This window comes from Otolemur garnettii, unplaced genomic scaffold, assembly GCF_000181295.1.
Source record: "Otolemur garnettii isolate 467f Iridium unplaced genomic scaffold, OtoGar3 scaffold00106, whole genome shotgun sequence".
NCBI lineage: Eukaryota > Metazoa > Chordata > Mammalia > Primates > Galagidae > Otolemur > Otolemur garnettii.
The window spans coordinates 1,134,884-1,156,139 of record NW_003852501.1 but is presented as its reverse complement, the minus strand read 5'-3'; the positions used below and the strand labels follow the sequence as shown (position 1 = coordinate 1,156,139).

General features: G+C 44.1%; 1 protein-coding gene and 1 non-coding gene across 5 annotated transcripts in view; both read left to right on the top strand.

Moving 5' to 3' along the window:
- Positions 1-20,667, top strand: part of RCBTB2 (RCC1 and BTB domain containing protein 2) — a 46,339-nt gene extending 25,672 nt beyond the window's left edge. For 3 of the 4 annotated variants that reach the window (XM_023517238.1, XM_023517237.1, XM_012809506.2), the window contains 7 exons: positions 495-637; positions 3,382-3,447; positions 6,975-7,165; positions 7,716-7,842; positions 9,782-9,921; positions 13,081-13,211; positions 19,417-20,629. In XM_023517238.1, coding sequence (XP_023373006.1) covers positions 495-637; positions 3,382-3,447; positions 6,975-7,165; positions 7,716-7,842; positions 9,782-9,921; positions 13,081-13,211; positions 19,417-19,557 — 939 coding nt within the window. In that variant the 3' untranslated portion in view covers positions 19,558-20,629. Of the gene's footprint in view, positions 1-494; positions 638-3,381; positions 3,448-6,974; positions 7,166-7,715; positions 7,843-9,781; positions 9,922-13,080; positions 13,212-19,416 lie in introns of all 4 variants that reach the window. The other variant, XM_003796683.3, reaches the window with a different exon arrangement.
- Positions 3,768-3,874, top strand: LOC111727448. Its single transcript, XR_002775009.1, has one exon. It is a non-coding gene; the product is annotated as a U6 spliceosomal RNA (small nuclear RNA).
- Positions 20,668-21,256: the final 589 nt, after the last annotated feature.

Below are 21,256 nucleotides of genomic sequence, written 5' to 3'. Positions count from 1 at the left end.
AAGTGCTATGTGTAATGATAAAGTAAAAAGAAATAAGATATAGGACTAACTTATATGGCCATTTAAAAAAAAAGCTATCAGTACATTTCTTTATGTCTCTATAGGAATAGAAAAAACTCTGATCTTGAGAGTAATTTCATATTGGTACTTCTCTATATTTTTCACACGGAGTACATTTTGCTTTTATAAGAAAAAAGAAAATCATTATTAAAAAATTAAAGCGTCTGTTTCTTACATTCACCTCATACCCCTTGATTTCTGTGAAGCATTAACAATGGAATGAATGGAAGCTGAGGCAGCTAAGGGACTCCTGGCGATCTTACCACAGTTCTGGCTGCATGTGTGTACTGTAAGGATATGGGTTAACTCGATGCCTGCTTCTCTGAGCAGGCTGCCTCTTCCTTTTTCTTAGTTTTGATTCTTAACCTACTTTGCAAAAGTTGTGAAATATTTCCATTTGCGGACCTGAGTCAATTTGGTCTCTTTCCTTCCAGGTTGCCTGTGGCTACGCACACACATTAGTATTAACAGATGAAGGCCAAGTGTATGCTTGGGGCGCCAATTCCTATGGCCAGCTGGGTACTGGCAATAAAAGCAACCAGTCCTATCCGACCCCTGTCGTTGTGGAAAAGGACAGGTAATGTGTGTGTTCTCTCAACCCCCTCACTGGTGGTCTGCAGTGATTAACCAGGACTTAGACATGAGAGAGAATTCCTGCTAGCATTAGAATATTCTATAACAATTACTTATTCTGAATTGTTACTCTTATTTTTACTTACCCATATTTCATTCTAAGCAAACTAACTAAACCAATAGTTTTTCTACATTATTCTTCTCCTTTATAGACTACCCTCTTCCCCTCCTCATTTTCTGTCTTACATTTATCAGGGAAGTCAATTACACTTCAGAGTCTCTCTTCTGTGTCTTAGGAAAGCGAAGTTCCTTGAATGGGGCTTAAGGGCAGTCGCTGAGCAAGAAAATTTGTCAGTTGAAAAAAATAGGCTCATTTTACTACTTTAACTCCCCAGCTATCACAGTGAGAAGTAAAATGGTTAGAAAATTAAGACTTACTTTGGGCACTTGTTTGCAAAGTTGAGTTATATAATTAGCACATTCCAAACTAGTTTCTACGTTATCCTACTATTTCTTGAAGGCCTTTTGGATTTCTCAAGCATGGCCAGATCTGGATTGTTGCCTTTTCATTTTTCATTCCTCAACAGTAGTATGAAGGAAAAACATTTCATTATCTTTTCTTTTAAAACAGGGTTGCAATCATTGTAGAAATTAATGCCGCTATTTTTATTGGACATATCGATTTTTTATTATATTTGATTTTAAAATAGATACAGGGATAAATAGCTTGCATTTATGTGCAATTCTTTTTTATTCTTCTGTTCGACTACTTGACAATGAAAGTGAAATACCGAATTGTCATATTTCCAACCCCTTGATTTTCATTTGCATATTGTCAGTTTGGCTAATGTTATTTCACTTATGTTGAATAGGTTTGCACATCCTGTAAAGAGTAGTTGAGTTTCTCAATAAGAAGAGAAGGGACAGTCTTGAGGCTGAATAATCACAAAAATGCCTCAGGCTGGCAAATCCAGTTGGCATGCATGCTTAGTATTTAGACCAATCCACAGAGTATTAAGGATCTAGGAAATAAGAACAGTGGATTTATATGGCACTTGACCATTTTCGGGGCAGGATACTCCAACCAGCGATGGCTGCCGTCTTCTCTGCAATCTCACTGAGTGGCTAGTGCGGAGATGTTTCTAGTCTGCCATCTTGCTCCAGGCTTTTTTCCAGTTTTTTCACGTTACCATTTTCTGATGGTGCATGCACACTTACCAAAAGCCATCTGCTCTCATTGCCCAGCAGTGCGTGCTTTCTGTTGCACTGCTAGTCCCTGATCCAGAAGGACCACCCAGGCCTCCTGACTCTGGTGCACAAGAGGCAGATGGATTGAGGGGCACTAAGGTGGGAGAGAGAAAGCAGAGAAGCAGGGAATGGAAGTTACGTGAGTACCAAGTTGCTTAACTGCACCTTTAGAGTTATCTATTATTTTTCCATCATTTTAAACTGCACTTAATTTTGAATTATAAATATGTAAAGAAAGTGGGAACAGCTATGAACTCAAGTACTTGCTGTTATCCACACAAACTTGATTTTGGTTGTAAAACCAGGGTTGAGTGTTTCAAATGAATTAGTCCGGATTTCCCCAGAGTTGCACATTTGAATTTCAGGGGATGATTTCTGAGCTTGAGCAATCTCAGCCAGGCGCCTGGTCACAGGCGTGTTGTGAGGGAGGAATCGATAAATCCATGCTCGGACTTGCTCTGCACCTCTCCACCCTTCCCAATGACTGGAACGCGGAGGATGTGTCTTGGCTTATCTCTCAGGAAACCTCATTTCTGACTCTTTTGGGGCCCATGATGGGGAAGCTTGACTAATTAGGAACAGGATTAGACTTAACGGCAGGGTGGGTCTTTCGTTCCACAGAAGTGGAAAGGAAAAAAAATCTGTCTACACCAGATTCTTTGCTTGAACAACAACCCGAGAGAAACCTTTTAAAATCTTTCCCCAAAGAAGGCTATTTATGATGAAGAATGCTAATACTTGCCAGCAATGTCGATTTACATCAAAGTAACTTCATAACTTCATAAGTTATGTTAAAGGACATAACTTCAACAGCGAAAATGATTGTCTTCTCTCCAACTCAGTCATTCCCAATCTTTCTGAAGCTTCAATCCCTTGGGACTTGGTCGACCAGATTCGTGTCTTTGTTCTTAAAGTTCCGTAAGAGCATATTTTAAGTTAAATTGATGTCAACCTAACTTAGCCTTGAGTTTTTGAGAATTCTGTGACTTCCTGAGGTGATCAGCAATTCTTGGGGTTGGGAATCACTGCTGTGGACCTTTTGGTCACTGGTATTTCTCCTCCATTATTCTTTTCCCTCACAGATGACCCTTCGCCCCGCCTCTTGCTTTCTGTTTGACATTTTTTCTCACTCTCTGCTTTTTCATTTCTAGTACTTCACAGCCATTAAGCTCTGCGGTTGTTGCGGATCATTCTGTTGAGGTGACACAAAACCTGTTTAATAAGAGCATGTGGTATTTTTTTTCTCCCACTAAGATTAACTACAAAATAAAGCGTGCAGCAGTATGCCAGTGCTCCTGAGAGTAAGGGTTAGCTCAGACGATAGTCCTCGTGTGTTGCATGGAAGATTGGAAAATCTGTGTCTAAAAATTTACTTCTTGGTATGGATCTGATTTAAGAACCGCTGACCTTAGGCAAAGGTGAGGTTCCTTGGCAGTTGCTTGGGTCCCAAGCCTAGACCTGAAGGTTCCCTCTAAACTGTCTCCCCTCTCCTTCCTGTAGCAGCTGCTGCCGTCAGCCACGCCCGCGCCCCACCCCTGACTTCCCCTGCGGAGCCAGGTGTGCCAGGTAAACGTCATGAGGCGGTGCCCAGGGACGGCCAGCGGCAGTGTGGCCCTCCCCTCCCTCGTCCCTTGGCCCAGCCTGTCCCAGTCCCTCTCCAGGCAGCAGCCTTCCCACCTCGGGTCACCAGCTGCAGTAGTGGCAAAGGGCCCTTTCACAGAGGCTAATAACAAACATTTCAGAAGGGAATGTAGGAGTGAAATGGTTTTAATTTTCTGATGTTGGGTAGTTTCACAAAGAACAACAGTGTTGTATTCCAGTTGGTGACATTTTTCATGGAATGTTATCCCAAAGTGTACAGAAACTATTCAAAAAAATGTAAACGAGTGCTCGCTTCGGCAGCACATATACTAAAATTGGAACAACACAGAGAAGATTAGCATGGCCCCTGCACAGAGATGACATGCAAATTTGTGAAGTGTTCCATATTAAAAAAAAAAAGTAAACATCCCGGCTCAGGTCCTTGTAGAAATACTGAAATCTGAAGGAAGCAAGAGCAGTTACTCTAGGTTTCCCTAAACATTGCTGGGCTGTTCCAACCTCCAGTGCCCCCAGGGGATACCAGGTGGCTGTGCAGGTGGTGTGGGTCTTCTCCATAGTAACTGCTCGGCTGTCTGGATGCCCACTATCTGACCACAGCTGCTCCCGCCTCCCTCAGCACAGCCAAGCTGGTATTTCCTTGGACTCACACTCCGGGGCCATCTTTGACTCCTCTCCTTCCTCTGCATTGATATCTGGGTCACATGGGTCGGATGGCACATCTCCATACCCGTAGGCCTCCCCAGCCAGCCTCCTGGGCTGTCCTGTCTCTGCAGTCTGCCCCACACACTGTTGCCAGCACAGTCTTTCTGAGAACACCATTTTCATTACCTCATGGCCCTATGGGTAAAGCTGTTTCCCATTTGCTTATCACGTCAGATCAGATCTGAATTCTTCAGCCTTGGGTCTGAGCTGACACCACTGTTCCTAGTAAACCTCGCTGCTATCTGCCCCTGCAAGGTGCCCACACTTCCCCCTGCTGGGCCTCTTACTGTCATGCTCTCGGCAGCCTTGCTGTCCCACCCTCTGCCTGCACGTCTGGTCATGCTTTTCTCTCCACCTCATGGACTCTGACTGTATTTGTAACAAATCCAAAGCCCCATGTCCTGGTAAGCTCCCTTTTACTTTAAATCCTCCCTGAGGATGTGCCAGCCCACACTGTGATGTTATGTGGGAGCTCTTTGCAGTTTCTCAGCCTGATCGTGACTCCTCAGAGCAGGCCCCATAGGTCCTACAGCAACTGCTGGACACTTTTCAGTCACAGAAGCCACTTGTGAATGCCCAGCTCTGCCGGGTGCCTTATCTCATTTACCCTAAACCGTGGGGCTGTGACACGATGGCTGCTTTGTATCCTGTACCCTACCTCTTCCTTTAAAAAGGTGACAAAGCTGATTATAAGAATTTAAGTAAGTGGCTTCTACAAACTCCTGTCTGCTGAGAGCCCACATCCTGTCTGTCCACTGCCCCAGGCCGCCTATGCAGGCTGTGTTCGCACCCTCACATATGAGGGTGACATGCGATGCTTGACAGTGAAATAAACGGTAATAGGAGATGCATTTCTCTCTGAATAAATGCACATATTCTACTTCCTTCTCTTATTTTCTTTATTTGTGGAAAAGCAGGTGCTTATGGAGAAGCCAAATAGTACTGGCCACTGTCCCCATCTGGCAAGGTTTTTTTGCACAGCGCTGGATGAGAGGTTGGAGCCAGTGGATGGACCTAACCCTGCAAATGTCAGGAAAGGCTCTTCTAGGGAAGAAGAGTCTACCACTAATCTGAATTGATCGTTAGATATACTTAGTCTCTACCCAAGGGAGGCCCGGTTGCTTAAAATGCAGAGAGGTAGCAGGAGCGTTAAGAAGCCTCTGTTGTTGTGCTACCTTTGTACACAGACATTGTGCTTGGCACTTAATATTTTATTGGTTAATTCTGACACCAGCCCTGCAACGTGATGAAATGGAGGCTCCCAGAGGCTTAGCAGCATTCCCATAGTCACACAGCCTGGTAGTAGAGCTCAGACTCAAAGCTGGGCCTGTTTGACTCCAAAACCCGGGCTCTCCACTGGGGTATGTCAGTGGGGTCTTACACAGCCCTCAGTTGCTCTGTGTGGCTGAGACTTCCCCATTTAGTTGGTAAAATGACCTACAAATTATATTTAGTAAGACACGGTGTTATGCACTTAGAGAGAGGGAGAAATAAGCCAGTCCTTTTGTCAGGAACTTGTAGTCTTGATGAAACTTATACACAGGAAAGGCCGGTGGGAAGTGTCACAAGAACTCAGGCGAGCAGGAGACCGCTTAAGGTCAGAAGTGTTTGAACTGGGCCTCCAAAGATGGGTAGGCTTCCTAATGCAATGAGAAAGAGAAAACATTCCTGAACAAGTCCTTAACTGTGAATAAAATAAAGACATTGGAGGCAGTAAGTACGTCTTATTTGTTGGAAGGTGTGTGGACAAAAAAGGCTGCATAGATCACGGAAGGCCTTGATGTCTTATGCCTGGACTTGTAGGAAGTCAATGCAGGGTTGAAAGTATCGATGAGAACGGTGTTTCAGGAGTTTTTAAACCTGCCCGTATTGTGTGATGTGGGGCAGAGGAGAGAGTCAGAGGCACAGGAGACTCGGCTGCTATAGGATCCAGACATGGGGTGTGCCTGACCTGAGGTGGTGGCTGAGGGGGCACGTTACAAAGAAGGAATCTGTGTTACTTGTTAACTGGATGTTCTGAAGAAAGTAGTAGGAGGGAGAAGTCAAAGATGACTGAAGTTCTGAGCCTGAGTTTCTGAGGATGCGGCCATCACTGCCTGTGGCAGCAAAATCAAGAAGGGGCCCTCCCTGGGGGTAAAAGAATTTATCTTCAAACCTTATAGAAGAGTAATTCTTTCCAGATCAACAAAATGATGCTCTCCATTAAGAAATATTCTGAGAACTACCTCCCATCAATCATGAACTTAACTCCAGAGGGTCTATCATATAGCAATCTAGAAAACCACTCCCGTGAGCTCCAGATGATATGGCCCCCTGGGGCGGGGGGAGAGCCACAGTATGAGCAGATGATCCAAGCATGCTGAAATTGGGGAAGTTTTGTTGAAAATTTATTTATTGACTCTAGGTCCAGATGGCCCAAATCTTTATTATTTTCTTTAGTAAGTAATGTTTCAAGAAAGTAATTAACTTCCTTTTGGAGGGAGAGTCCTCTGCTCTCTTAGATTGCACTTGAATTTCCAAACAGGATGGTGCATATTTTTCTAGGCCTATTGGCTAGCGGGGCTAACGGAGAGCTCATCATGAGCTGTGAGTGTGAATTTGTTTGGGGCCTGCCAATTGATGAGATGAGGTCTGTAAGTCTGGTTAGGCGATTGTTTTCTTTTCTCCGGCCTGCCCCCTTCTGTCAATTAAGTTCATAATGCCCCAAGTCAGTTAAACCTGGGGGAGGGAGAAAGCAACTTGTTTCTTCTTCTGTTCACCGTGTTGATGTGGCGTGTTTGTGAATTTAGGGTTATAGAGATCGCAGCCTGTCACTCTGCCCACACATCTGCCGCCAAGACCCAGGGTGGGCACGTGTACATGTGGGGCCAGTGCCGGGGCCAGTCGGTGGTCCTCCCTTACCTCACCCACTTCTCCTGCACCGATGATGTGTTCGCCTGCTTTGCCACTCCTGCGGTCACGTGGCGCCTCCTCTCCGTGGGTGAGCTGGTCCTCTGGGGGAAAGGTCCTTTCGGAGGGGAGGGTCTGAAGACAAGGCAGGGAACTCAGGGCTTTTATCTGGATAGTGGGACTTTATTAGGTAAAATATCATCATTTCTTTCACTCTAATGGGCTCCTAAGAAAGAGAACTAATTGGATTAATCTTTTTTAAAACCGTTAGAGACCAACACCAATACTAAATTTAAAGCAATGTATTTAATGGATTTTTAACTTTACTGGGAAACTATATCTTTTATTTTTAGCTAGTACATTTATGCAAACACTCAAATTTCACTGAAAATTAGTGAGGTGGTTTGGGATTTTTTATTTTTGGTTTGCCAGATTTCTGAGCAGACGTGTGTGTGTGTGAGGTTCTTATCTCTAATGATTACAGAGATTCAAATCTTTAGGGACAGAAGCATCCCTTACTTAGTGCATTAACTTGGGGAATTAGTATTGTCCCCGAGTGTCAGCAGAGCAAGGCTGTGGCGTGGCCTGCATTTTCACTGTGTCTGTAGTTTACTCTAGAAGCCTCTGTGTTGCCCCCGTAGAACCCGATGACCACCTCACTGTGGCTGAGTCACTGAAGAGGGAATTTGACAACCCGGACACTGCAGACCTGACATTTCTGGTTGATGGAAACTATATTTATGCACATAAAGTCCTTCTCAAAATCAGGTAAGGAATCATTTATTTTGAGAATTGAGGTAAATCTTTTTTTTCCAATCATTATATTCTAAGTGTGCAGGGAACTATGTCAGGCACTTCAGGGATAAGGAAAACAAAGGAAGGCTATTTTTGCCCTTACGAGCATACGGTGCAGCCAGGGAAACACCCAGTACGTCAAACAAGAAATAACACGGGCCGTGTGTGACAAGTGTGGGGAAGTCAGCGCTGTGGGCATTCCAGAGAGGCTCGCAGACAGTCTCTCATCCTCCTTGGCATCAGAGCCGCCAGCTCGTGCTGGGTAAGTGTGTTCCTTCTGTGCTCAGAACACCATATTGGGTCCCTGGACATCAGTCACCTTCCCTGCCTGGGAACTGAGCTTGCCTCGCAGTGACCACGCTTCTTCATCTCTGGTGGGGTGCTGGACATGTAGATGCCTGAGAAAAGAGAGGATCCAGACTTCTCCAGGCCAAGAAGGTCTGGGAAGAAGCGAACACAAAGATTCAAAAAATCAGTGAGCTGCATCCCTCCCAAGTGCGCAGCTGAGGAGCCCTGACTTGTGAACAAGCTGTGGAACCTCCGCCCCACACCTGGGTGCAGGACATTCCCTCACCACCCCCCACCAATGGCCCCTCCCGCCCATCCGCGGGCAGCGCAGATCTTTCTGTCACTGTGGATTAGTTAGCATTTTCTAGATGTTTACATACATGGAATGGTACAGGTTGCATCCTTTTGTGCCTGGCTTCTTTCTCTCAGCAAATGATTTTGTAATTCCTTATGTTATTGTATGACATGCTTGAATCCTATTTTAATGAATCACAAACTCCATGCAGCACTTGAGACTCAAGCTCCCCTTTGGGAAGGTCACCCTGTGCACGGTGTGCTCACTCTCACTGTAGTACAGAAACCTTTGTGGAGAAGGGGATGGGTTAGTTTGTTATAACTAAGTGCCACAGCATAGTGGTCTAAACACTCACTCAGTTCTGGAGCCCAGAAGTCTAAGAGTCTAAGAGCAAGGTGTCATCAGGATGGGTACTTTCTTTCTTTTTTTTTTTTTTATAGAGATGGAGTCTCACTTTGTTGCCCTCGGTAGAGCGCTGTGGCATCACAGCTCACAGTAACCTCCAACTCTTGGGCTTAGGTGATTCTCTTGCCTCAGCCTCCAGAGTAGCTGGGACTACAGGCGCCCACCACAATACCCGGCTATTTTTTTGTTGCAGTTTGGCTGGGGCTGTGTTTGAACCCGCCACCCTCTGTATATGGGGCTGGCACCCCACCCACTGAGCCACAGGTGCTGCCCCAGGGTGAGTTTCTTCTGAAGGCTGTGTGGGAGAATCTGTTCCAGGCCTGTCTTAGATGGTGGTTTGGTGAGACTCTTTAGAACTCTGGTGTGTGGCAGGGTAACTAAATCCTCGTATGGGCTTTTCCCTGTGTGTGTGTCTGGGCCCAAATTTCCCCTTTTTATGTCTCAGGACACCAGGTGTATTGGATTAGGGCTCACCCTGATGAACTCATTTTAAAGACCCCCTCTCCCAGTAAGGTCATATTCTAAGGTGCTGTTGGTTAGAAGTTCAACTCCTCTATGAATTTTTAGAGGACACAGTTCAACCCACAACAGAGTGAAGAAACAAATTTACCCTAATTTGATAAAAATTAACCCACTGATTTTTCTACATGCTGATTAGTGGGTGTGGTGTGAGAGAGACGTCTGGGGCCCAGCATTCTGTGCATCAGGGCGGCGTAGAGGCAGCTGCGCGGGCCCCCACATCAGCAGGCTGGCAGGTATAGCCTTCTTGATAAATGACTGTGTGAAAACTCCAGGTCAGCAAAGGAAACAAGGAGCTGAGGAAGCCAGACAGGTGCGCGTCTTCGAGGAAGGCTGTGCTCCTCGGGGCAGCCATCTGCTGCCACCCAGAAGCTAGGGCCTGACATGCTTCCTTCCTTCCCTCAGATGCGAACATTTTCGTTCTTCGCTGGAAGAGAACCAGGATGATATTGTAGAAGTGAGTGAATTTTCATATCCTGTTTACCGAGCCTTTCTGGAATACCTGTACACAGACAGCATCAGCCTTTCTCCTGAGGAGGCCGTAGGTAATTGCCAAGGAATTTCCCGAGAACCTGGCAAATGTGGAGTACGTGGGAAGGTGGTTTCTGGAGAACCTGAAAGAAAGTTGCTGTGAAAATAATCATAGAACTAGCTATTTGTGTGTGGGTTCAAGCCAAACTCTGTTCCTTTGTTACTACTTTATACAAAGGTCAAGTGGGTAGATAAGGGAGAGATGAAGTGTTAAACTCTCACCACTGTGGAGTGTTACAGGCAGCAGCATGGCGGAGGTGGTGGAGATGGGCATACAGCAAACCCCAGTGTCGCTAAAGGGCGTGTCCCACGAGTTCCCTAATTTCCAAATGTAGACTGAGTTGATCAAAGTTGTGCCCAAATGTACAGGAGGCTGAGGAAAGTGGGTACTTCCAGATGGCCATGGCTGCACTAAAGATTCTATGGTTTGGGGATAAAGGAAGAATGAGTCTGTGCTTGTGTGTGTGTGTTTGGGGTGGGAAGGCAGCTTCTGCCATAAGAGTTATGTGATTTTTTTTTAAAAAAAGGTGGTTAATTGTAATGGTTCAGATGGAAGATGATGGTAATCTGTGTTGGGGGTGGCATAGCAGTGGGGGTGTTGAAGAGATCAAGTTTTTGATATATTTTAAAGGTGGAACTGATGTGATTTGTTGAAGGATTGGGGGGAGGGGTGAGGAGTGAGAGAAGGCTGCTGCCCTGCAGTGTTTGGCCTGAGTAGAAGCATTCAGGAAAGCACCATGCACCAAGGTGGGGAAAGTGGAAAGCAATAGGGTTTGCTCTTAGCTTTGAAAAATGAAAGGAGTTTGATTTGCCAATTAGATATCCAGCAGGAGTTTTTACATTAGGCCCTCTCCTAACTTTTGCAAGGGGCTGGGCAAGAGTTCAAATGGAATCCTTTGTACATATGCCTAAAAATTTTAAGTTGTATGTCAAGCTAATAAACTTCAGGTAAAGTATCAGTCCTCCAATCTTGAAAAATGTACTTCCAGCCTGAAAGGCCAGGTTTGCGTCTTAGTTGGAATTTAGTTACAAGACTCCTTGGAGTTTTGTGCTAGAACCCTGTGGCACAGGCAGGATAGACCACTGGTCTCTAGCTTGTGGCTACATCTTGCATTGCAAGGAGTATGTGGGCTCTCCAGCCTGCATGTCTAAACGCCATCCACCTCCAACCCAGGACACCCCTTGGGGCCATGGGTCTGCACATTGGTGGTGTGGGTCTGTTAGAGGGAAGAAACACGTGCCCTCAGGGCCAATTAAGCAGGGACTCCCAGGCTCTCAGGTACACAAAGAGTGGTCTAGATTAGAAAGAGACAGGTGGCTCCTTGGCGGCCCTGTGGTGAGGGTGTGCCTGGAGGAAGTGGCTCAGGGCAGGGTCCTCTCTTAGGGCAGCGCGACTTACAGCAGTCTGAAGCTCTGTAGCTTTGGAGGCTGCAGAGAACAATTGAAGCTATTCACAACTCTCAAGGTTACAGCTATCAGTATTCTTCAATAGGCCATAGGGCTTTCTTCCTTGTTATATTGTAATGAAAGCAAGTTTCCAGTCAAATTCTGCTACATGTACAAAATTGATTAGCAGACACATTAATAATTAATATAAGATGAATGAAATTCCAGCTCTTTGTCCTTCAGGCATTCTGTTGTAAGTACCTTGCATAAAAGCTTAGCTTGGGGTGCATGCTACAATAGTTTAAATAGCAGGAATTCAACTAACCTATTGATCAGCATTCGGGAACTGCGTGCTGCTGCCAAGGGTGTAGGACCTGAGCTCTCAATGCTGAAACCCCATTCATGCAAGAGCAGAGGTCCATGGTATTTCTAGCCAGGCCACACATCCTCAACACTACTCACTTCACCAACACAAACTAATCCTGACATTCTTTATGCTAATCAACCAGTCTGTAAGGAGGAGTTCAACAGCAGTGTCTGAAAACAAATAGGACCTTCCAAATGCTGATTACCACTCCTGGTTAGAGTGCTTCCCATGGTCCCTCAGGGAGAATTAAATTGGTTTACACATGTATGTCCTTGTCTACATGAATAACTTTAAAGTGGATGAAGGTGCTGTAAGGGGAACATCAGAATAGATATTTGGTGTTTAAAACCCTGGGGCTGGAGAGCACTTAGGGAAGTCAGTGAAGTCAGCGTCTGAGGGGAATATTCTGCCCGAGAGAACTGAGGAGAAGACGACCGTAAGCAGTTAATGAAAATGTTCCAGGGAGAACATCATCTACCCATCACATTCTGCGTAAATGTCAAGTAAGAGGAAACCAGGGAGTGAACCTTGGATTTGGCACTGTGGATTTGGCACTTGGATTTGTCATTTTGTGACAACCACAGGTGTGACCATCATTGAGTGATGGGGATGGGGTTCTGCCTGGACTGGGTGGAGGTCAGGACGGGAGGTAGGAAAATTGAGAAAGGCTGGCCATGGATGGCTGGTGCCTGTAATACTAACATTTTGGTTGGCCGAGGCAGAGGGATTGTTTGAGCTCAGGAGTTTGAGACCAGCCTGGGCAATAGCAAGACCCCATTTCCACCAAAAATAGAAAAAATTAGCTGGGTGTAGCAGTGGGTGCCTGCAGTCCAAGCTACTCAGGAGGCTGAGGCAGGAGGATCGCTTGAGCCCGGGAGTTTGAGGTTGCTGTGAGCCAGCCTGACGTCACTGTACTAGACCTGGGTACTCACTACAGAGTCAGACTTTGTCTCCACAAAAAGCAAAGAAGAAGAAGAAAGGCAGACAGCAGGTACAGACAGTGCTCTGTTTTGCTCTAGAGTGTTGCAGAGAAATGAGAGGCAGATGCGTGTCTGGGAAAGGGTTTCTTTCCAGGATGGGGACTATTCCAGCGTGTGTGTATGTTACGAGAACAACCCAGGAGAAAGATACCAAGATTGGAGCAGGAGGGACAAATTAAAGAAGCACACTCCTTTGTTTTCTGGGAGAAAATATTAAAGCATTCTCTCCGTGCTTCTATTTTTCAGCAGCTAATGGTGTTTGTGTATTTGCTCCGTGTGGCTACCTTCTCGGGTACAGCCACATGTGAAAACGTGAGTCAGCATGGAGTCTTCAGCGGCACAGTCTTTACTGAGGGCTGTATTCCAAATCATCTCTGAATGAGTGCATTTAAATCTAGATGCTAGCAATCACTCCCCTAATAAACACCTCTCCCCACCAGGATTGCTGGACTTGGCTACATTTTATAGAGAAAATCGTTTGAAAAAGCTCTGCCAGCAAACCATCAAGCAAGGGATCTGTGAGGAGAACGCGATCGCTCTGCTCTCGGCCGCCGTGAAACACGACGCCCAGGTAAGAAAAGCTCCTCTGCAGCTGGCTGACCTTCTGGAAAAAATGAAGTTAGGCACCTGCATATACTTAAAACTATGTAATAACTCTGGGGAGACAGCCCAGGGGCTCATGCCTGTAATTCCAGCTCTCTGGAGGCTGAGGCGGGAGGATCCTTTGAGTTCAGGAGTTTGACCAGCCTGAGCAAGAGTGAGACCCCATCTCTTCTAAAAACAGAAAAACTACCTGGGTGTTGTGATGGGCACATGTAGCCCCAGCTAGTCTGGGGGCTGAGGCAAGAGGATCGCTTGAACCCAGGAGTCTGAAGTTGCTGTGAGCTATGATGCCACGGCACTCTACCCAGGGCAACAGAATGAGACTCTGTCTCAAACAATAAAATAAAAATAAATAAATAGATAAATAAAATAAACTCTAGGTAGCTTAAAGATTTAGTGTTAAAAAAGTAACAAAAGCACTAAATGAAGTCTAAGTAAATATTTATGTCATGTTGCGGTGGACATCAAAAGCAGAACCCATGAAGGAAAGGATCAATAGATCTGTTTTCAAAAGCTAAAACACTTTTATACCCCCCAAAACACTACAAAGAAAATGAGAAAGTAATGATACGCTGGGAAATATTTGCTATGTATAACGAAGCACGTTTAGCATAGTAAAAAACAAAAAGAAAATACGAGCAGTGTGTTTGAAAGAAATGGACCAAGGAACACGAGGCTCTGTGAAGAGATGAAAAACATAACCGAGAAATAGAAATGAAAGCAAGGTATGATTTTCCCACCTGTCAAACTGACAAATATACTTTTAAAAATAGTGCAGGTTCAGAATAATGGTGTTCTCCTAAACTGCTGATGAGGGTGCAGTCAGGGACATTCCGGCTACAATTTGGTATCATCTATAGCAAAAGCTTTAAAGTTGTAATTCTTTAAGGAATTCATTTTGATGAATTTATCTCAGCTACTCATGGTTCTGGAGAAGATTTAGCTTCAGAGATATTTACTGCAGCAATTTGTAACTTTGAAAAATTAGGAAAAGTTCAGCATGAATAGTAGAGGGTCGTTTACGAAATGTTAGTACCGTAAAGTTATGTAGCTGTTTGAGGTATGCCACTGAGTGAGGAACTATGATCCTGTTCTAATTTTTTTAAAAAAGAATACACAGCTGAATAAGACTGAAATTCGTGATCCACAAAGAAAAGCAGGCGGAAGGCTGTAGCCAGTGGTTATCATTGGATGCTGGGGTTGTGGATGCTTTTTTATTTCCTTCTCTGTGCTTGTTTTCTTCTAAACTTTTTACAGTGACCATGCATTGTTATGATAAGAAAGAAAGGAAAGAAAACCCCTCTTAGAAGTAAATCTTTAGGAAACAGACCATCACTTTTTGGAGTTGATTTCCTCTTGGTGTAAGGATATCCTCTCCTTTCGTCAAAAAAACAGTGTAATTTTAGTGGGAAAAGGTTATAACTCTTTTTCTGCTTATGCAAATAATAATATGCTTATTTTTTAAAAATTTGGAAAATACATGCATTTTGTGGGAGGAAGTAACTCATCAACTAGAACATTAGCACCTTGATGTTGCAAAGCACAGCGGATGTATATATTATGTCAAGGTAATACTATATTGGGCATTTGCAAAATGCTTCAGGGTCAAACAAAATCCCTGCTCTGTCCTGGAGTTTGTTCTTGAGCATCACGGTGATGATTCTGGACTCCAGAGGGGGAGCTCAGAGGTCCAGATGATGGCACCTGGTGTTGGCATCTGAATGGAGCTTGAGTGCCAAGACTTTTTCCTATTCTCTATTTACATGAATTTGTGTGGCTACTGTCCAGCTCTGTTTTCTGGAGAGTAAGCTCCTTGAGGGATAGCAGAGGTTTTGTTCTGCTCACAACCATGTCATGCTGTGGATCGTGTCTCACACGTAGTGGATACTTAGTATTTGTTTAATGACTGTTCAACTTGCCTATGAAGACACACTGTTTTCACTACGGCCTGTCTAGCTATTTGTTATACCCTTAATTAATAAAATAGTGTACAAGTAAAATAGACTATATTTATACTTAATATAAAATAAAAGCTTTTATAAATAAAAAACAGCATGTTGGATTTGGCTGACTCAAATCTTCAAATAAGAAGTGAATTCTTTCAGCAAAGAAAGAACCTTATGCAAGACTGGCCCTTGAGGGCATAATTAATATGAAATAGAGATTATTCTAAGTACGGGTCATGTCCCACTTACTTCTGAAAACAATCTTAGGATACACAGGCTTTATTATTCTCATTAATCCCAGTTTACAAATGAGGAAACCGAAGCTCAGAGAGATGGAGTAATCTCAGTACGCTAGTAAATGCACAACTGGAATGCAGTCCAAGACGGGGCAAATTTCACAGCCACCTGTTTAACCACAAATCTCTACTGTCCCCTGTACTTTTAAATCAGAATTGTTTTGTTACTGATTTAGAGAATATTCACCGAGTGCCTCTTTTGTACCTGCACTGTTCTGGACACTGGGGCTATTGCAAGTGAAGAAAACAGAGCAGTCTCTGCCCTTGTGGAACTTTCTGGTGAGGGGAGTTGGGTAGCAAATAAATGAATATACTATATAATGATGAGTAATATGGAAAAACAATAAGCTAGGGAGGAGAGAGAGGGAGTGCCAAGCTGAGATTAAAGTTGGAATTTGAGATAGGGTGTTGGGGAAGGAAAGTGTCACTGGGAGCTGACTTGAGCAAAGACTCAAGGAGGTGTGGGCGGCGTGTTGGAGGGACAGCAGGACAGGAGTTGGGTGGAGCAGAATGAGAGGAGGAGGAGCAGATGAAGGCAGGGAGACGGTGTGGGGAGGCAGACAGGGCAGTCTTCAGAAATCCCAGCTCTAAGGTGGATGAGGCCAGGGGAGGGACGCACACAGGACTGACTGGCAGTGAAGGTCATCACTGGCTGCTGTGTTGAGAATAAGGTGTGGGGCACAGATGACCTTTGGTTAGGAGGTAGTGCAGTCCAGTAAGTGATGATGGGGGGTTGGTCCAAGCTATTAGTTGTGGTTGGATTTTGAATATATAGTAGAACCTTCATAGTTGACAATCTCCCTACATTGACAACCTCCTTAAGTTGACCTAATTTTCATAGACCTGACCTGCACCACATGTCTGTATCAGTACAGGAGGCCTAATTCCTTACGTTGACTACCTCTGTATGTTGACCAGTTTTTTACAGTCCCTTGAGTGCTCAACTTACAGAGATTCCACTGTATTTTGAAAGTTGAGCCAATAGGATTTGCCAATGGATCAGACGTGGGGAGAAGGGGAAGAAAAAAATGACTCTAAGGTTTTGGGTATCTGCAACTGAAAGGATGAAATTGGTATTTAAATGCTGGGCACGGGGCTCACCCTGTAATCCTAGCACTCTGGGAGGCCGAGGCGGGTGGATTGCTTGAGCTCAAGAGTTTGACAGCAGCCTGAGCAAGAGCAAGACCCAGTCTTTAAAAATAGCCAGGCATGGTTGTTGGTGCCTGTAGTTCCAGCTACTGGAAAGGCAAAAGCAAGATAATCTCTTGAGCCCAAGAATTTGAGGTTGCTGAGAGCTGTGACGCCATGGAGGCACTCTACCAGGGCAACAAAGTGAGACTGTCTCAGGAAAAAAAAAAGTTGGCATTTATTGAGATAGAGAAGAGTGGGAAGAGAGTGGGGGGAAATATAAAACATTTGTTTTTGATTATGTTAAGTATGTGGTGTGTATTAAATGTCCAAATGAAAATGTGTAACAAGCAAATTTCAAAAGCAAGTTCAGAGTTTAGGAGGAAACTTAACCATAGTTAAAGCCTGGAGACTAAGACATGCAGCACACGGATTTGAGGATTAAGTTCTGGGCACTCCGTGGTCAGAGACTGAGGTGATAAGGAAATAGCAAAGGAGACTAAAAACAGTGAAGGAAGAGAAGGCCAGAAAACTGTCCTGGGAGCTAGGAAAGAAAGCATTTCAGGAAGGAAGAAGTCCTGGACCCCAGCACATACTGCTGAGCGGGCCAGGGGAGCCCTGGGGACTGCCTCTGGGTCTGGCCATGAGAGCGCCATGGGTGACCCTGGCCGGCAGTTTCAGTAGGGTAATTGAAGATGAGGAACAGAGACAACATCTTCTCATACTTTACTGTAAAGGCAGAAGGAGAGATTGAAGGGGCATTGAGGTAAAGCACATATTTTGCTTTTTTAAGGTGAAAGAAATTGAAGTATGTTTGTCTAGTGATACAAATGATCTGGTGAAGGAGAGGAAGGCAGTGATGCAGGCACAGTTCCTAGAGTGGGGTCCTGAGCAGGAGGAGCAACAGGATCTAGCGACAGAGAGGGCACCTGCCTTACATAGAGTCACAGACTGCTTGTCCAGAGAAGAGGGAGTCTACAGGCCCCTGTGCAGTAGGCCAGGAGATGCGGTGGGAAGCGCATGTGCAGGTTCTGCTCAGTGAAATAGGAAAGGAAGGCAGACCCCAGGGGGACCCAGGGGTCCTTTTGTTCTCCTGTTCATTAGCAGACTCCCTGATGCCGTTCACATCTGTAGGACTTCAGACGCACGTTAGCATGTGTGGTGGAGGTAGGAAATTTTTCATTCCTGTTTGCAGAATTCAGCCAAAGAAATGTATCACTGTCTTGTTTCGCTTTCATGTGCTGTGGGCAAAAATGTCATTTCTAAAAGTCTAAGCAAGAGCACTTAATCGTACATGGATCCTGCGATGTTCAGCATATATTAACGAAGCACAGGTTCATGTACGTGTATGGACATGCCACGTTACGGATAGGCGTGTGAAATCTTGTCTTCATCACTGAGACTTACCTGGGACTGAGGTGTGTCAGATGGCTGCTGTGACCTTAGCAGCCTGCCCAGCTGTGTTCAGGGGTGAGATAAACACGTTTTCCAGGTTTCTTTTCTTAAAAGGAAAAGTACTAGAGGTTTGCATATGCACTGCCATAGCTATCAGTATTGCTAATTTTTCAGTATATTTTTTCATTTTTAGCCATTTGTTTTAATTTATATGTCTAAAGAAGAAAATAATGTACAATGTGCATATGTAATTACTTGGAAATTCTCTGGGGCTTTATGTTTTTATAAATTACTTTTAGTGACAGAGATGAAACTTTAAAAATTGACCTCTCCCTGGCAGTGACTGGTCCTGGGTGGCTGGTAGGCCCTGGGGTCTAGGCCTGTCCAAGGTCTGAGCAGGTTTGCATCACCTTTCCCTGGGGCAAAAAAAGCATCTGGTCACCTTCATTCTGATTCTCAAGTTTATAGTTCTAGTGAAGGGAATTACTACTGGGTTATTCTTTGGCCCAGAGTACACCACAGTAAACCAGAAAACACCAGTCTGCCCGAGTTTCTTTTGCCAGAGCCTTCACAGTTATGATTTCTTCAGAGCATTTTTTCCATTAAGATTTCTGAAGGTGGGCTGGGTGCCGTGGCTCAGGCCTGTAATCCTAGCACTGTGGGAGGGCATGGCAGGTGGATTGCTTGAGCTCAGGAGTTTGAGACCAGCCTGAGCAAGAGTGAGACCCTTTCTGTACTAAAAATTAGCTGGGCATGGTGGCAGCTACTGTAGGTCCCAGCTACTCAAGAGGCTGAGGCAAGAGGCTCACTTGTGCCCAGGAGTTTGAGGTTGCTGTGAGCTGTGCCCAAGCACTCTAGCCCGGGGCAGAAGATAACTGGTTTGTGTACTGTGAAGAAGTCCATCCAGCCCATCCTTTGTCTTCTTGCAAAGGAAAAAAAGAATGACCTGTTAATAACTTAAGAGAAGCAGTTCTTAGCATTATTATTTTTTATAGCTTACCCTTTCTTAGGTAGAAATATTTAAAGCATCCAGTATAACTATAAAAGAGGAGGGTAGGGCTTTTTAACAAATACAAAGGTGGAATGAACAATACAAGTACTGCCACTAGGTGAAAAGTCGCGAAAGAATTCACACCCTTGGGGGCCTGTCTCTGGGAAAAAAAAAGGTGAGATTCCTTACATTGGTTGGTGTGGAGGAATTTGAACATTTTACTGTATAATTTCAAGTTTTACCAGTGTGGATTCATATTAGTTCTATAATCTTTATAAGTATTCTTTATCGCTGTCCCAACATTTTCTTTTGGCTATCAATTCCTGTTAAGTTGTTTGAGGAATTTTCATGTTATTAACATGTTGCATTGCCTCCAGAAGTATGAATTTGTTAAATGACTTTTGTTGCTGTTCCTAGGATTTAGAAGAATTCTGCTTCAGGTTTTGCATAAATCATCTGACCGTCGTGACGCAGACGTCAGGCTTTGCAGAAATGGACCATGATCTCTTGAAGAACTTCATCAGCAAAGCAAGCAGAGTTGGAGCCTTTAAAAATTGATCCTACCTGTGGGAAAGGAGTTTTTGAGCCTTTCTATTTCCCCTACAAAAGCTAGAGATGAATGACTTCTCTGTAATTAATAGTATGTGCGATGAGCTATAATTTGGCTGAGTACTTGTATCTGTCAGAAAAAGGGTGATGGCCAGTGTCTTCATCTTCCTAAATCCGAAGTGACGTAGAAAGTATCAAATGTGCTGATCAAAAGTGACTAAGGTCTAGGAAAAAACTAAAGTATCTTATTATATTTACGATTTCCTCTTTTGAGTCACTCACGTTGGATGCCTTGGGTACATTGGTCTCAGTATGTGCTATTCTGGCCCACATGTTCCATTATTCAGCTGGCCGATATTGCATAGACAGCTCGACAAGGAATGCTGTCCCTACCACATTGCAGCATCTAGCGCAGTGCCTTGCACATGGTAAGCGCCCAACTGATTTATTATAATATATCCTGAGAGCTTTATTCATGGAATACCAGATGAAGGAATAACTTGCACAGTATACATTTAAAACAGCTTGTGTAATTAATGACGTTCGTATTCTTCTGGTACACTGTTCTGAGAAATAGTGGCTAATTTAGAGCATTAATTAGAATTCACGAAAGGCCTCGGCAATTAAATTGACGAAGGCCCAAGGGCTAATTTTAATTTATTTACTCTGAGGCATTCATTTCTCACATGGGATTGTTCAATAGGAAGTAATGTCATTGAATGAGATTTCCGGGTTGATCTGCCTTACATCATTATATAAGGTCCTTTGTGTTAAGAGGGATTTGCCTCCATAAATAAAAATGATTATGTGTTTTTCTTGTGGTTGACTTTCATGTCACTATAAAACAGGTTCTCTTAACCTGGCGCTAGTATAATTATGAAGTACGGCTGAAAAGGAACTAATGCTACATTTCATGGACAACATTAACAAAAATGAGATAAATTTATACTTCTTAGATCAAAAAAAGTTACCCAATGGAACGGGATGTAGTGTCAGATTCTTCCAAACTGTCTCTCACAATATGTATAATGTTATGTAAAGAAAACCTTTTTGGAATTAGAAATCTTGTTCTGATGCTGAACTATTTGATAATAAAGTGCTCATTTATAGATAACAGAACACGTGTTGTTTTTTATCCCTAAGAAGCAAAATCGTATCAATCTCATGTCTCTTAGATGTACATACATCTCTTTGATGTATCAAACTCCTATTTTTTAAAGCAGAAACTCAGATAAGTTCTCATCGCAAAGCCCACCTCAAATCATAAATGGCTTATAAACAGCCTAATTACTATTCATATTACTGCCTTTGACTGTTCATTATCGGTTAGGTTACTTTTGTTTTGAAAATTTAATGTTTTTGAGCAGTTTTAGGTGTTCACAGCAAAACTGAGGGGAAAGAACAGAGCTGTCCCACATGCTCCCCACCCCTACGTGGTCGTAGCGTCCCCTACTATCAGCACCCTCCACCAGAGCGGTGCATTTTTTACAATTGATGAACCTACACTGATACGTCGTCATCCTCACAGTGCACAGTTCACATGAGGGTTCCCCCTCAGTGCCGCACACTTTATAGCTTTAGACAAGTGGAATCTTACAGAATCATACACGGTATCACTGCCCTAAAATCCTCTGTGCTCTGCTTATCCATCCCTCCCTCCTTCCCCTCTAGCTCTTGGCAGCCAGGTATCTTTGTTACGGTCTCCATA